Source organism: Rhinoraja longicauda, chromosome 1 (assembly GCF_053455715.1).
Source record: "Rhinoraja longicauda isolate Sanriku21f chromosome 1, sRhiLon1.1, whole genome shotgun sequence".
NCBI lineage: Eukaryota > Metazoa > Chordata > Chondrichthyes > Rajiformes > Arhynchobatidae > Rhinoraja > Rhinoraja longicauda.
Window position 1 is genome coordinate 16,490,408 of NC_135953.1, and position 11,706 is coordinate 16,502,113.

General features: G+C 40.7%; 1 protein-coding gene across 2 annotated transcripts in view; it reads left to right on the forward strand.

Annotated features, from left to right (window-relative positions):
- Positions 1-11,441, forward strand: part of reep1 (receptor accessory protein 1) — a 101,024-nt gene extending 89,583 nt beyond the window's left edge. For both annotated transcript variants that reach the window (XM_078411302.1, XM_078411390.1), the window contains exon 7: positions 335-11,441. In XM_078411302.1, coding sequence (XP_078267428.1) covers positions 335-354 — 20 coding nt within the window. In that variant the 3' untranslated portion in view covers positions 355-11,441. The remainder of the gene's footprint in view (positions 1-334) is intronic.
- Positions 11,442-11,706: the final 265 nt, after the last annotated feature.

Below are 11,706 nucleotides of genomic sequence, written 5' to 3' on the forward strand. Positions count from 1 at the left end.
GTTTTTTTATTACTACGGGCTAAAAATACTAAAGGCTAATTGTTACAGTGTTTAATAGAGTTAAGTGTCGATAGAAGCAATTGCTTGTCAATTTTAATGCCGTGCCAATTTCAATACCTTGTCAATTTCAATACCTTGTCAATTTCAATACCGTGACAATTTCAATACCTTGTCAATTTCTATGCATTGTCAATTTCTATGCCTTGTCAATTTCAATAACCTCCGCAGTGTAACTAGCAGCCTGTGTTCTTAAAGAGACAGTCCGCTACAACCGAAATCCGTTATAAATAGAACTGTAATAATAAGGGTTTACTGTGTGTGTTTCTTTGTGTAGGCAGAGCAAAGGCACCCTAATCCCCCTCCCAGAAGAAAAAGTACCTCATTCTGCAACAGCGATTCCATGTGATGCCATGGAGCCATCGGGCTGGAGTCACCTGGATTTAACCTCCTGTTTTATCGTCCTGCCTTCACGAGCCAAGCAACAAGTGACACATGGGGAACTGCAGAGAAAAACCACTGGCTAGAGAGTGCTTCACGTTTTCATGCAGATGCCAACAGCAACCATCCATGAGTATAACTCGCATTGTAACATGTTTCTGTCTTACCTTTGTTTCCTTTCAAAAGTTCACTGTTCGTAGTTCAGAGTGACGCTGAAGTGACTGAAATGCTTGTAGATCTTAAGTGTCTTCAGGTTTATGTAAGAACATTCCAACACATCGTGTTTTTGCTTCAAAGCAAACGAGAAAATCATTAATTATTTCGGTAAACAGGGATCTCCGCCCCACTCATACACCATATATCTGTTCCACTACACACAGAGATATCTGTTCTTCAATATAGAGGCACTTATGCTATTGTGTGTACAAGTATTTCTGTCACAATATGTACACAAATCTGTAGTGCTGAGCTCCGGTGTATGTGATGTATACAGTACATAGCTATGTGTGTTGTACATTGCACAGGTATATATAATGTTTTGCACACAGTATATGTGCTGTCCTCTGCACAGATATATCAGTTGCATTGTTCATAGGTGTGTCCAGTGCTTTTTTTTTGTGATGGAATGGCATACCGGCACATCTAAAGAGTTAAAAACAAGATTGATGTTCAGCAGTCGATAGTGAACTATGAACAGTTATATGCGTTCCGGGACATTTTCGTCCACTAAGAAAAGCACTGGGTATGTGTGGCTATCCTCTACATTATTGTGTCTGCTGTGTTTTACATTAAACACATTTAATGTATGACTTGAAACTCTAATCACATTGTGCACAACATTACAGCAATGATAAGACCGACCAGCCTATCGGGATGGATCCCTTTGGAGGTTGCATTGTCGACGACAACGGTCAATATATTACTTTTGAAAAAAAAGATCAGCTTTTACATTTCTCTCTTTCTGGATCCATTGGAATAAACAATCACTCTGCGATTCCCTCCTTGCTGCTGTGTCATATTCGACGTCACAGTGTCCATCCAGGAAGCGAAAAGGGCTGATTTTCCCCTCTCCGCCTTTGCCGGTCTTTGGCCTTTACTGCATTCGGGAAGTAGCACGTGGGAGCCGTCATTTACTAACACTGCTCAAGCAGTGATTTGTATTTTACGGTGCTGATGGAGATTGAAATAACAGAAGAAAACGCAGCAGAAGCCATTCAGCCCCTCGAGCCTATTCCATCACTCGGCTAAATCAAATCTGACTACGTGCCTCAATTCCATTGACTGGCCTTTGCTCCATTTCTCCAATCACAAAATGAAATTTAGTACACTTTCCTTCAAAAATCAAGATCTGTGCTGGTACTTCCCATAATTAAATAGTCAGTTGGTTGAAAGAGCCCAGTGGGATATTATTGTACATAAGGTTAAAAGTTAGGTTAGCTTTATTATTGTCACAATGTACGAAGGGCAGTACAGTGAAGAGCTTTGTTTTGCATGCTATCCAATCAGATCAGATGATACAATCAAGCGAAACTCAAATACAATGACACGGTGGCACAGCGGCAGAGTTGTTGCCTTACCGGGGTTCGCCAGAGACATTTGTTCGATCCTGGCTAGGGGCGCTGTCTGTACGGAGCTTGTACGTTCTCCCTGTGACCTGCGTGGGTTTTCTCCGGGAGCTCCGGTTTCCTCCCACACTCCAAAGACGTACTGGTTTGTAGGTTAATTGGCATGGTAACATAGTAAATGATCCCGAGTGTGTAGGATAGTGTTAGTGTGCGGGAATCGCTGGTTGGCGCAGGACTGGGTGGGCTGAAGGCTAGTTGTCGTGCTGTATCTCTAAAACTAAACACTGAAAACAAACTAAAATTAAAACTACAATAAGTAAAGCAAGGGGGCAGATACAGAATGCATATAGCAAAGTACGGAATATACTTCTCAGCATTGTAGTGTACCAGTTCTTATTCCTGTTCAAGAGTAGGTCAATGTAAAGAATGCATCAATTTGTGTGTTTTTTAGGGGGGGAGAGGGTTGGCGGGCATGGTATTTCTCGTTTTTTTTCATACATATTTCAAATACTTCTCTGATGCTTTTAAAAAAAAACATAAGACAATTAGATCACATTTTCTGATGCATCTCTGATGGTGAAAATAATAATGTTGTTATGGAACATTGTCAACCCAGATATGACCGCCCTATTGTAAGTGCTTCTCTGTAAGATAGAATAACCCTATTTCTGCTGCCCTGTAAATGGCATTGTTATAGTCAGTTATTGCCATGAAAGAAAATATTTAGAGTATGTGGAAAATAAACCCAATGGAGACACTGCAGGGAAGTTATTATTGTACAAATGTTCAAAGGATTCCCAAGGGCTGGTTTCTTTTTTGAGCAGTAGAATTAGATACTATTTTGGCAAATAATCATTATGCTAATAATACAGCATGCCTCAGTTGACGTTATAAAGCAACCCTGGACATCTTTAGGCTGCTCAAGAAAATGTTTTTTTATTTCCATTTTCATTTAAGAATTCCCCTCCCCCTGTGATATGCATGAGACTCTGAGCATATCTGAAGGAAGGTGAGTTTTATGTCAATTTATGGCAGCGATGCCACCAAGCCAGGAGGTTGTGGATTCAAGTGCCGCAGCAGGTGGTAGGCTGCAAAATCTAGGCCGAAAATCCAATGGAGAAGTTTTGAGTGTGTTGGACAATAGGAAGCATTTAAGGTTGTGCGGATCTGGCCCAGAGGAAGAGTTGAGGCCTTGGGAAGATTAACCATGATCATATAGTTTAGTTTATTGTAGTTTATTGTAGGCCTGTTATAGAAAGGTGCAGCATGCTTGAGGGGTCTGGTGGCTTATTCCTGCCCTTATTTTCTTGTATTCTTGTGCGGCCTTGTGAAGGAGATATTAGACTAGGGTTTGATCTCCTTTTAAACTATTTTGAATAAAACCAGGTGAGTTTTGAATAAAACCAGGTGAGTTTTGAGTAAAACCAAGGGTTCAGACAAGTAATAATAGTTCAAAATCAGGAGAAATAGTCATAGTCATAGCGTGGAATCAGGCCCTTTGGCCCAACTTGCCCATGCCCCATCTACACTAGTCCCACCTGCCTGCCTTTATCCCTTATCCTTCTAAACCTACCCTACCCATGTACCTGCCCAAATGTTTCTTAAACATTGCAATAGTCCCTGTAACAGATAGAAACAGGAATAGGGCTTTTGGCTTGTCCAACCTGCTTTGTAATTTATAAAAGGTATTGCCTATTCTCTTAACCTTGGATACACAAGAACAAGTTGTCAGGTCAAATAAATTTTAAAAAGAGTTAGATAGAGCTCTAGGGGCTAGTGGAATCAAGGGATATGGGGAGAAGGCAGGCACAGGTTACTGATTGTGGATGATCAGCCATGATCACAATGAATGGCGGTGCTTGCTCAAAGGGCCAAATGGCTTCCTCCTGCACCTATTTTCTATGTTTCTATGTCATTATCACATTGAAGCCTGTGGAGAATTGTTGCATGAAGAATTGACAACCTCGTTTCACAGAGCTTCTACACTTTGAATCTTCATGGGCCTTTAAGGTCATAAGGTCATATGTGATAGGAGTAGAATTAGCTCATTCCGCCCATCTGCTCTACTCCGCCATTCAATCATGGCTGATCTATCTTCCCCTCTTAACCCCCTCCTCCTGCCTTCTCCCATAACCTCTGACACTTGTACTAATCAAGAATCTATCGATCTCTGCCTTAAAAATATCCACTGACTTGGCCTCCACAGCAAAGAATTCCACAGATTCACTACCCTTTGACAAAGAAATTTCTCCTCATCTCCTACCTAAAAGAACGTCCTTTAATTCTGAGGCTATGACCTCTAGTCCTAGACTCTCCCACTGGTGGAAACATCCTAGGGCTATCTCGTGATTAATCTGTGATCCTCACAGTCTTGTTCAACTCAACTTGATGGGCAGTAGTGACAATGGCCAAGAGGACCTATGTGCCCTCCTCCTATTCCACAGTGCTTCACTTCTCCAGTAAACGCTATCATTTCTAACTCCGTATCTATTATTTTAAGCAACATACAAAATTTAGCAAGTGAATTTTTCTGTCATCATTATGGATGTGTTGCTAAAACCCTCCTGATGTTTAAATCTAGAAAAGATCCATGAAATGATGTAAGGGAGTATTTATGAGTATGCTTTCCGTCATAGAACGTCTCGGCAGGTATTAAACTCCAGCAGGCCACGGGTGTTGAAGCTGGATTTTTGCGTGAATGCCCACAACAGGCCTAAATGGTGGTGAAATACTGAGAAGGAGGGTGAAACAGAAAACTTTAGATGTCAGGCAAGAGATGGTGTCTATTTGCCCTGGGGAGTTAACTGTGTGTCAAAATGTGGCTTTGGAATAAAAATAGTATTTTAAAAATAAGGCTCAAATCTTAGAATTCTGCAGCAGCAGATGAGGATGCAGAACGGAAACTGTAATCTTATGTTCAGGTGTTTGAAGCACAGTGGTATAGCTGGTAGAGATGCTGCAGGTTTGTAGGTTAATTGGCTTCTGTCATTTGTTCTTGGTGAGCAGAAAATGAATGTGAAAGTGGAATAACATCGAACTAATGTGAACGGGTGATCGATGGTTGGCGTGGGCTCGGTGGGCTGAAGAGCCTGTTTCTGTGCTGTATCATTCAATTCAATTCAATTCAATTCAATTGTATGGCAGAGTGTATCACTGTGATTCCTCAATGGTTCAATTTCCATTGAGGGTAATATTACGCTTCAAGGAGGCGAAACAATTAATAAAAGCCCCGCTCCTGTGGTTGACAGTGTGCAAGTATGCGGCAGGTTAAGATTACCATTAGTGATAGTGTGTTGTAGGCTGTACAGTTGGTACTTTGTAGTCTTTACAGCTAGGAAACAGCTGACTTTGCAGTGATTTTTTAAGTTCCTACACTTGGTTGGGCCTTGATAAGTAGTTATAGCATTGTTGGGACAGTCAATAAAGTGGTTTGTGGGGGAAAAAAGTGACATTTTTAATTAACCCTTTTCTTGCATGCTTTTCATTCAGTTTATTAACTCTCAGATTGTATTGAGCAAAAGTGAATTTGTAGAGGTGAACACTAAGACTGGAGCTTCTTATTTGAGGAGATGTTTAGTTGCTAGAACTTCATTTTATCAGGTTTGGGTGTGTTTGACTAGGACTGCTTGCTTGTGTTAAATGGCATGTACTTTAGTACTTCTTAGCTGGTTACAGTGACTCATTTGAAAGCTTTTGGGCAGGTTGATGTCTTTCATTTGAGTTGGTAAACCAGGGACACATCTGCCCTATTAGGGAGATGTGCAATATGAAGAAGTAGAACATGAATTTCCCCCCTGTCCAATAGTAGCCTCTCTCTCAACATCATAAGCAAATTGTCTAGTTATTGTCATGTTCTAGTGTGTTAAGTTGCTGCCACAATAATCATCTTGAAAAAATAATTCATTGCTTTAAAGCACCTTGGGCGTCCTAAGGCAGCGTATAAATGCAAGTCTTTCCTGGAGAAGCTGCGATCAGACCCTATAGCCAAGCTCCATGCGTCTATCTCCATATCAAATCAGCAGCTGCATCAGGTCTGTCGGGCTTATGTTTCTTGTTTTCATGCGCACCGAGGTACAGTGACAAGCTTTGTTTAGCCTCCTATCCAATCAAATCAGATATACCATACATAAAAACAATCAAGTATAACATACAAGGCAAAGGGGAAGATACAGAGTGCTGAATATAGTTCTCAGCATTGTAGTGCTTCAGTTCCGTTGTCTCTTACATCTAAACCCACATTAAAGCTTAACACCTTCGCCCCCTCAATTGTCTGGACCTCAGTTACAAGTGAGGAACTATTATCCCAATTTAGCAACAGCGGGAGTTGTTTTGCTTTCTCGTTGTAAAATAAAGTTGAATAATGCTGTTAAGGTGACAAGTATAGAAGCAACATTTTTTTGGTAACTGTTTGGTTTGAATGAATTCTAATATCACTGGTTGTTTTCAAAACCAGGTGAAGGGCTGGCACCAGGTTTGCAAAAGAGGCAATTGTAAAGCTTTGGCTTGTTAACCAGTAAAAGGTGAAGATCGCCAGCTCGGCAAATGGACTCTGTGTGCCAGTGCTAATCCCTTTGATGTTCAGGAGGGCTTTTCACATAATTTTGATCCACTGAGCAATTGTTCCCGTTGACGGTGATATTATTACAAGGAACGAGAAGGTTGCTATGAGGTAGAAATATGTGACAACATAGGAGGTAGTGGAGACTCGGAGGGGGGGGGGGGGGGTCTTAACATATCCCAGTATGTGGCACAATAATACCTCCTCTGTAAAATGTTGTTGTGTAGGGGGTTAACCCGGTGACAGTGAGGGAATGGCAATATATTTCCAAGTCAAGATGGTGTTAACTTGGAGGAGGAGCCTGCAAGTGGTGCCATTGCATGTGTCAATCACCTTTTATCTTTTTGGATGGCGGAGGTCACAAACTTGGCAGCTGCAGTCAAGTCCAACTGCTTTAAACATCCAGAACGTGATTCTTTCACTCTGAATGTGTGTTCCCAATCGATTCTTGAATCTCTTTGTAACATTGTCTGACTCTATCAAAATAGGCATGCCCGTTAAAAGCTTCAAATAGTTTATCAAGCAAGGGTTCAGTGTTTGTGTGAATGAGGTCTACGGAATCTAGTCTTTCTGAGCTCTGATGAGAACCAGCCAGATCAAACTCATAAGTTCTCTGTGGCAACTTTCAGGGGTTGCTTCATCAACATACAATGAGAAGAAATGTGTAAATCTACAGCAAACTTCTCCTCCCAAAATTCTCACTGCCAAACCATATTTTTATACAAAGCTGATGAGCAAAGAAAGGTTCTGTACAAGTTCACTGAATGCCATCTGATCTTTAAAAAAATCAATGTTCTTTGGTGCCATGGTAAAATTCAAAGATAACCAGAATTATGGTGTCAAATTGTGTCCTCTGATTTTTGATTTGTGCAACTGGGTTTGTTGCTGAAGGAACTGATGCTCGTCCTGGAAGAGGTAATTCTGCAGTTGTACAGGGCTCTAGTGAGACCGCACTTGGAGTACTGTGTGCAGTTTTGGTCTCCAAATTTGAGGAAGGATATTCTTGCTATTGAGGGCGTGCAGCGTAGGTTTACTAGGCGGGACTGTCATATGTTGAAAGATTGGAGCGACTAGGCGTGTATACACTGGAATTTAGAAGGATGAGAGGGGATCTTATCGAAACTTATAAGATTATTAAGGGGTTGGACAAGTTAGAGGCAGGAAACATGTTCCCAATGTTGGGGGAGTTAAGAACCAGGGGCCACAGTTTAAGAATAAGGGGTAAGACATTTAGAACGGAGATGAGGAAAAAAAAATTCAGTCAGAGAGTTGTGAATCTGTGGAATTCTCTGCCTCAGATGGCAGTGGAGGCCAATTCTCTGAATGCATTCAAGAGAGAGCTCGAAAGAGCTCTTCAGGATAGCGGAGTCAGGGGGTATGGAGAGAAGGCAGGAACGGGGTATTGATTGAGAATGGTCAGCCATGATCACATTGAATGGCGGTGCTGGCTCGAAGGGCCGAATGGCCTACTCCTGCACCTATTGTCTATTGTCTATTGATACAAGGTTGGTCAGTCAGAGTTTACAGTTGACCAGCTGTGAATTGAAAGAAGAAAAATATGTTATCATTATTGTTCTGTGGCCACCCCGGGTCCTGGTGAGGGACAGGCAGCATGTCCCTGGTTCAAGGATAGAACAGGCAGCTCACCCCTGGGTCAGTTTTGAAAACAGCACCCCACCTCTGGGTCCAGGCAAGAGATAGGCAGCCCATCCTTGGATCCAAAGAAGAACCAGGCAGCTCACCCCTACGTCCAAATGAGAGACAAGTAGCACATTCCTAGATCCTTACGGGAGGCAGAGAGTCCATCCCAGAGACCTGGTAGTAACAGGCAGTCCATCCCTGGGCCGAGGCAAGTGACAGGCCGCTCAACCACCAGGTCCAGGCTGAAGAGACAGCCCACCCCTGAGACCAGGATAGCAATGGGCAGCCGTCCCAGGGTTCCAGGTGAGAGATAGCAGCCAACCAATAACATCAGGTTGGCTACTGCAACAGGCAATCGTCTCAAGTGTGTAGCATAGTGCTAGTGTACGGGGTGATCGCCGGTCGGCGTGGACACGGTGGGCCAAACGGGATAGTTCTACCCTGTATCTCTAAAGTCTAAAGTGTGTATGCTAGTGCATGTGTATGGGGATCGCTGGTCGGCACAGACTCGGTGGGCTATTTCCACGCTGTATTTCTAAAGTCTAAAAGCAGGAAACATTAAATTTGCTAACACAACAGGCCTGGCAAGGTTGTAATTTAATAACAAGAATGAATGAGTTTCATCAGGTGAGAAATGTCACAGCTGACAACTTAATTTACAGCCGGTACTCTTACAATCTCTCTACTTCTAGGTCCAGTGGGATGTTGCTGGAAGCATGAGCTTTTGAATTGATAAGTTAGTGAGACACCCTCAATGCCTTTAATGCATTGCTGTAATCAGCATGAAAATGCAATGGTATGTTTAATATTTTGAAAACTTAATGCATAGCTCAAGATAGAATATTATAAATGATGTAATAAAAATTAGAATGAATTTTATGAAGCATATGGGGAGAAAGCAGGAATGTGAAATGAGGGTTGATTGTTCCAGTGCGAATCAGCATTTGTACAGGTTGAAAAGACAAAATGGCCTGCGTCTGTGTTTGAATTTGTAAGATTTACTCTATTTGCAGTGGAATCAATCAACCCAAATCAAGAGGTCACATTTCATTTTGAAACAAAGTTATCAAAGATCATGCAAGGATTTTTTTTTCTCCTTCCCTTCAGACACTGATGAACCAATTGGAATTTAACCATTATTTCAACACTGGTTTCTTATTTACTGCATGTTTGGAAATTTCAGTGCAAATACTCAAACAACCAGGGTTTGATTTGAATGCACGTTCCCTGGATTACTGGTCAAATAGCATGATTACTACATCAAATATCTTATTATGGACAAAATAGAAAATAAAATACTAGGTTCACTGATACTCGGGTTGTGAGGATTTTATATCAGTGATATCAAAGAACTACAATTCCCCCATGAGGCTAAACCATGATCCAAGTGTAAGTGGTTCAAAATTAATGTTTGGACATACATGAGGAAATATTTTAATATCAACCCCATGGAATGAGGTTGAAATATAAGTAGACATTTAAAATATGCTGAAAGGAATGTGAATTTTTTTTCTGGATGAGTGAGTCTTCACTCGTCTATTGATCAAACTGTTTCCTCATTGAGTTAGATGATTTGTTAACAGACAACTGTTTGAAAAAATTATTTTGCACTTTAGATTCCAAGATGCTTCGAATTGGCAAAGCAAGATGTAATTGTGCAATTTTGCAGTCACCTATGCATTAGGGAAATTAGGGTGGTATTAAGTGATGTATATAAATAATTTGAAAATAGAGTGTAGGGGCGATTTCAGTAGCTTTTCAATTTTTGATGGTCCATGAAGGAATGGAGAGGTTCTTGCAAATCACACTTTAATCTAATATTCACTTTTTGCTTAACTTCCTCCATAACTTCACCAATCCTAAATTCCTCCAACTCTCTCACCAATCTTTTATGTATCAACCCAAAATCTCTTTGTCCCATCAATGGCAAATATGACTTCAGCTTTGGATCATCTCCAACACCCAGCCTCTCCACCTTCTTTAACAAGATAGAACTCCGTTTGGATCAGGATCCATTGCTATTCCCCTAAACACTAAATGAATGCAGGTTCTGGCAAAATATTAATTATTAACACTTCCATTGTTTGTAGCAGAATTATTTTCTCCAAAATGTTGTTCATGGAAACTCCAAATTTATTATAGATCTGGATTGTATTACCTACAATAGTGGTGGAGACCGACTCAATAGTAACGTTGAAAAGGAAGATCGAAATGTAGTTGAGAGGGAAAATTCTTGAGAGTGCAAGATTGGAACAATTGGGCAGCTATGTCAAAGAGCCAGAACAAACATGATATGTTGTACTTTCTACATGTCTGATGAATGAATTAACAACATACTTGGTTGGCTAGCCCAAAGCCCTCAAGCCTTATAGCATATCACCCTATAATCCTTTTAGCTTTGTGGCACCCAATATGTATATGATTGTAATTATCATGTACAATTATCTCCCATTATTTTGAAAGTTGTAAAATAGCTTTGGAAGAGTTTCAGGATACCGCCTCTTTTCGTGAATAGTGACGCAATTATTGTCTCATACATTCTTCGTGTAAGTTGGATAAAAAAAACCTAAGTAGGTAAATAAGCTAGAAAATAGCGTTACGTGTCAAGCACACGCCTATTAACTAATTTTATCTTGCACTGCAATAGCAGGCAATGGCATAGATGTGTGCTGCCTTATCGGAGTACTAAACCACTGTGCTAGCTTGTTCACATTTAGACACAATGAATGCAAATGTAAAAATAATTACATGTTTTTGTAAAAATTATATTGACTTAACAAATGCAGACAATGCTGTATACCATTTTGCAACTATACAGGGATAATGTACAGGTTTTAATACTTGTAATTTCCCCAGCATTTTCAGCTGCGTATATTTAAGCAGATTTACTTGCAATGTGCACTGGTTTTTAAATACCTTTCACAAAAGATTGGTCTAATAAGTAAAGATGGCGAGTCTTAATTTATACTATTGTATTTTTTTTTCCCTTCTGGTGTGCAAGAACCTTTTTATTTCCTTAAATTTGCGGCACATAACTGCAGATCTGGCAGGCCAGAGCACTTTACAGTTGTATTCATTCACGTTTGTGTTCTCTGACTACAAAAGTTAATTGTATATAAATTGTTGTTGCTGTTACACTGGTTGCATTCAGAGCACTGCATGAATTACGGGATTGTTGTCATTCATTTGTCACAGAACTCTTGGAATTGTAATAAAAGACTGAAAGATTGTAAAGGGAATGGCTTCCTTGTCATGCTTTACGCACACACTTTCTGTTGCATCTCCAGAGTTTTGAGCGATGCATTTGATCTCCGCTGTGTTATCGATTGGTGGGGTACTTGCTCACAGATTACCTTGATTACCTACGTCACAGAACAGAGCCGCCAAATAGGGACAAGATCATTTGCAGAGGGAGGAGAGTGAGAAATTATTGCTTTCACCTCTCACATTTCTTGGAAGCCTTTAGACTTGAGATACAGTGCAGAAACTGGACCTTCGGCGCAC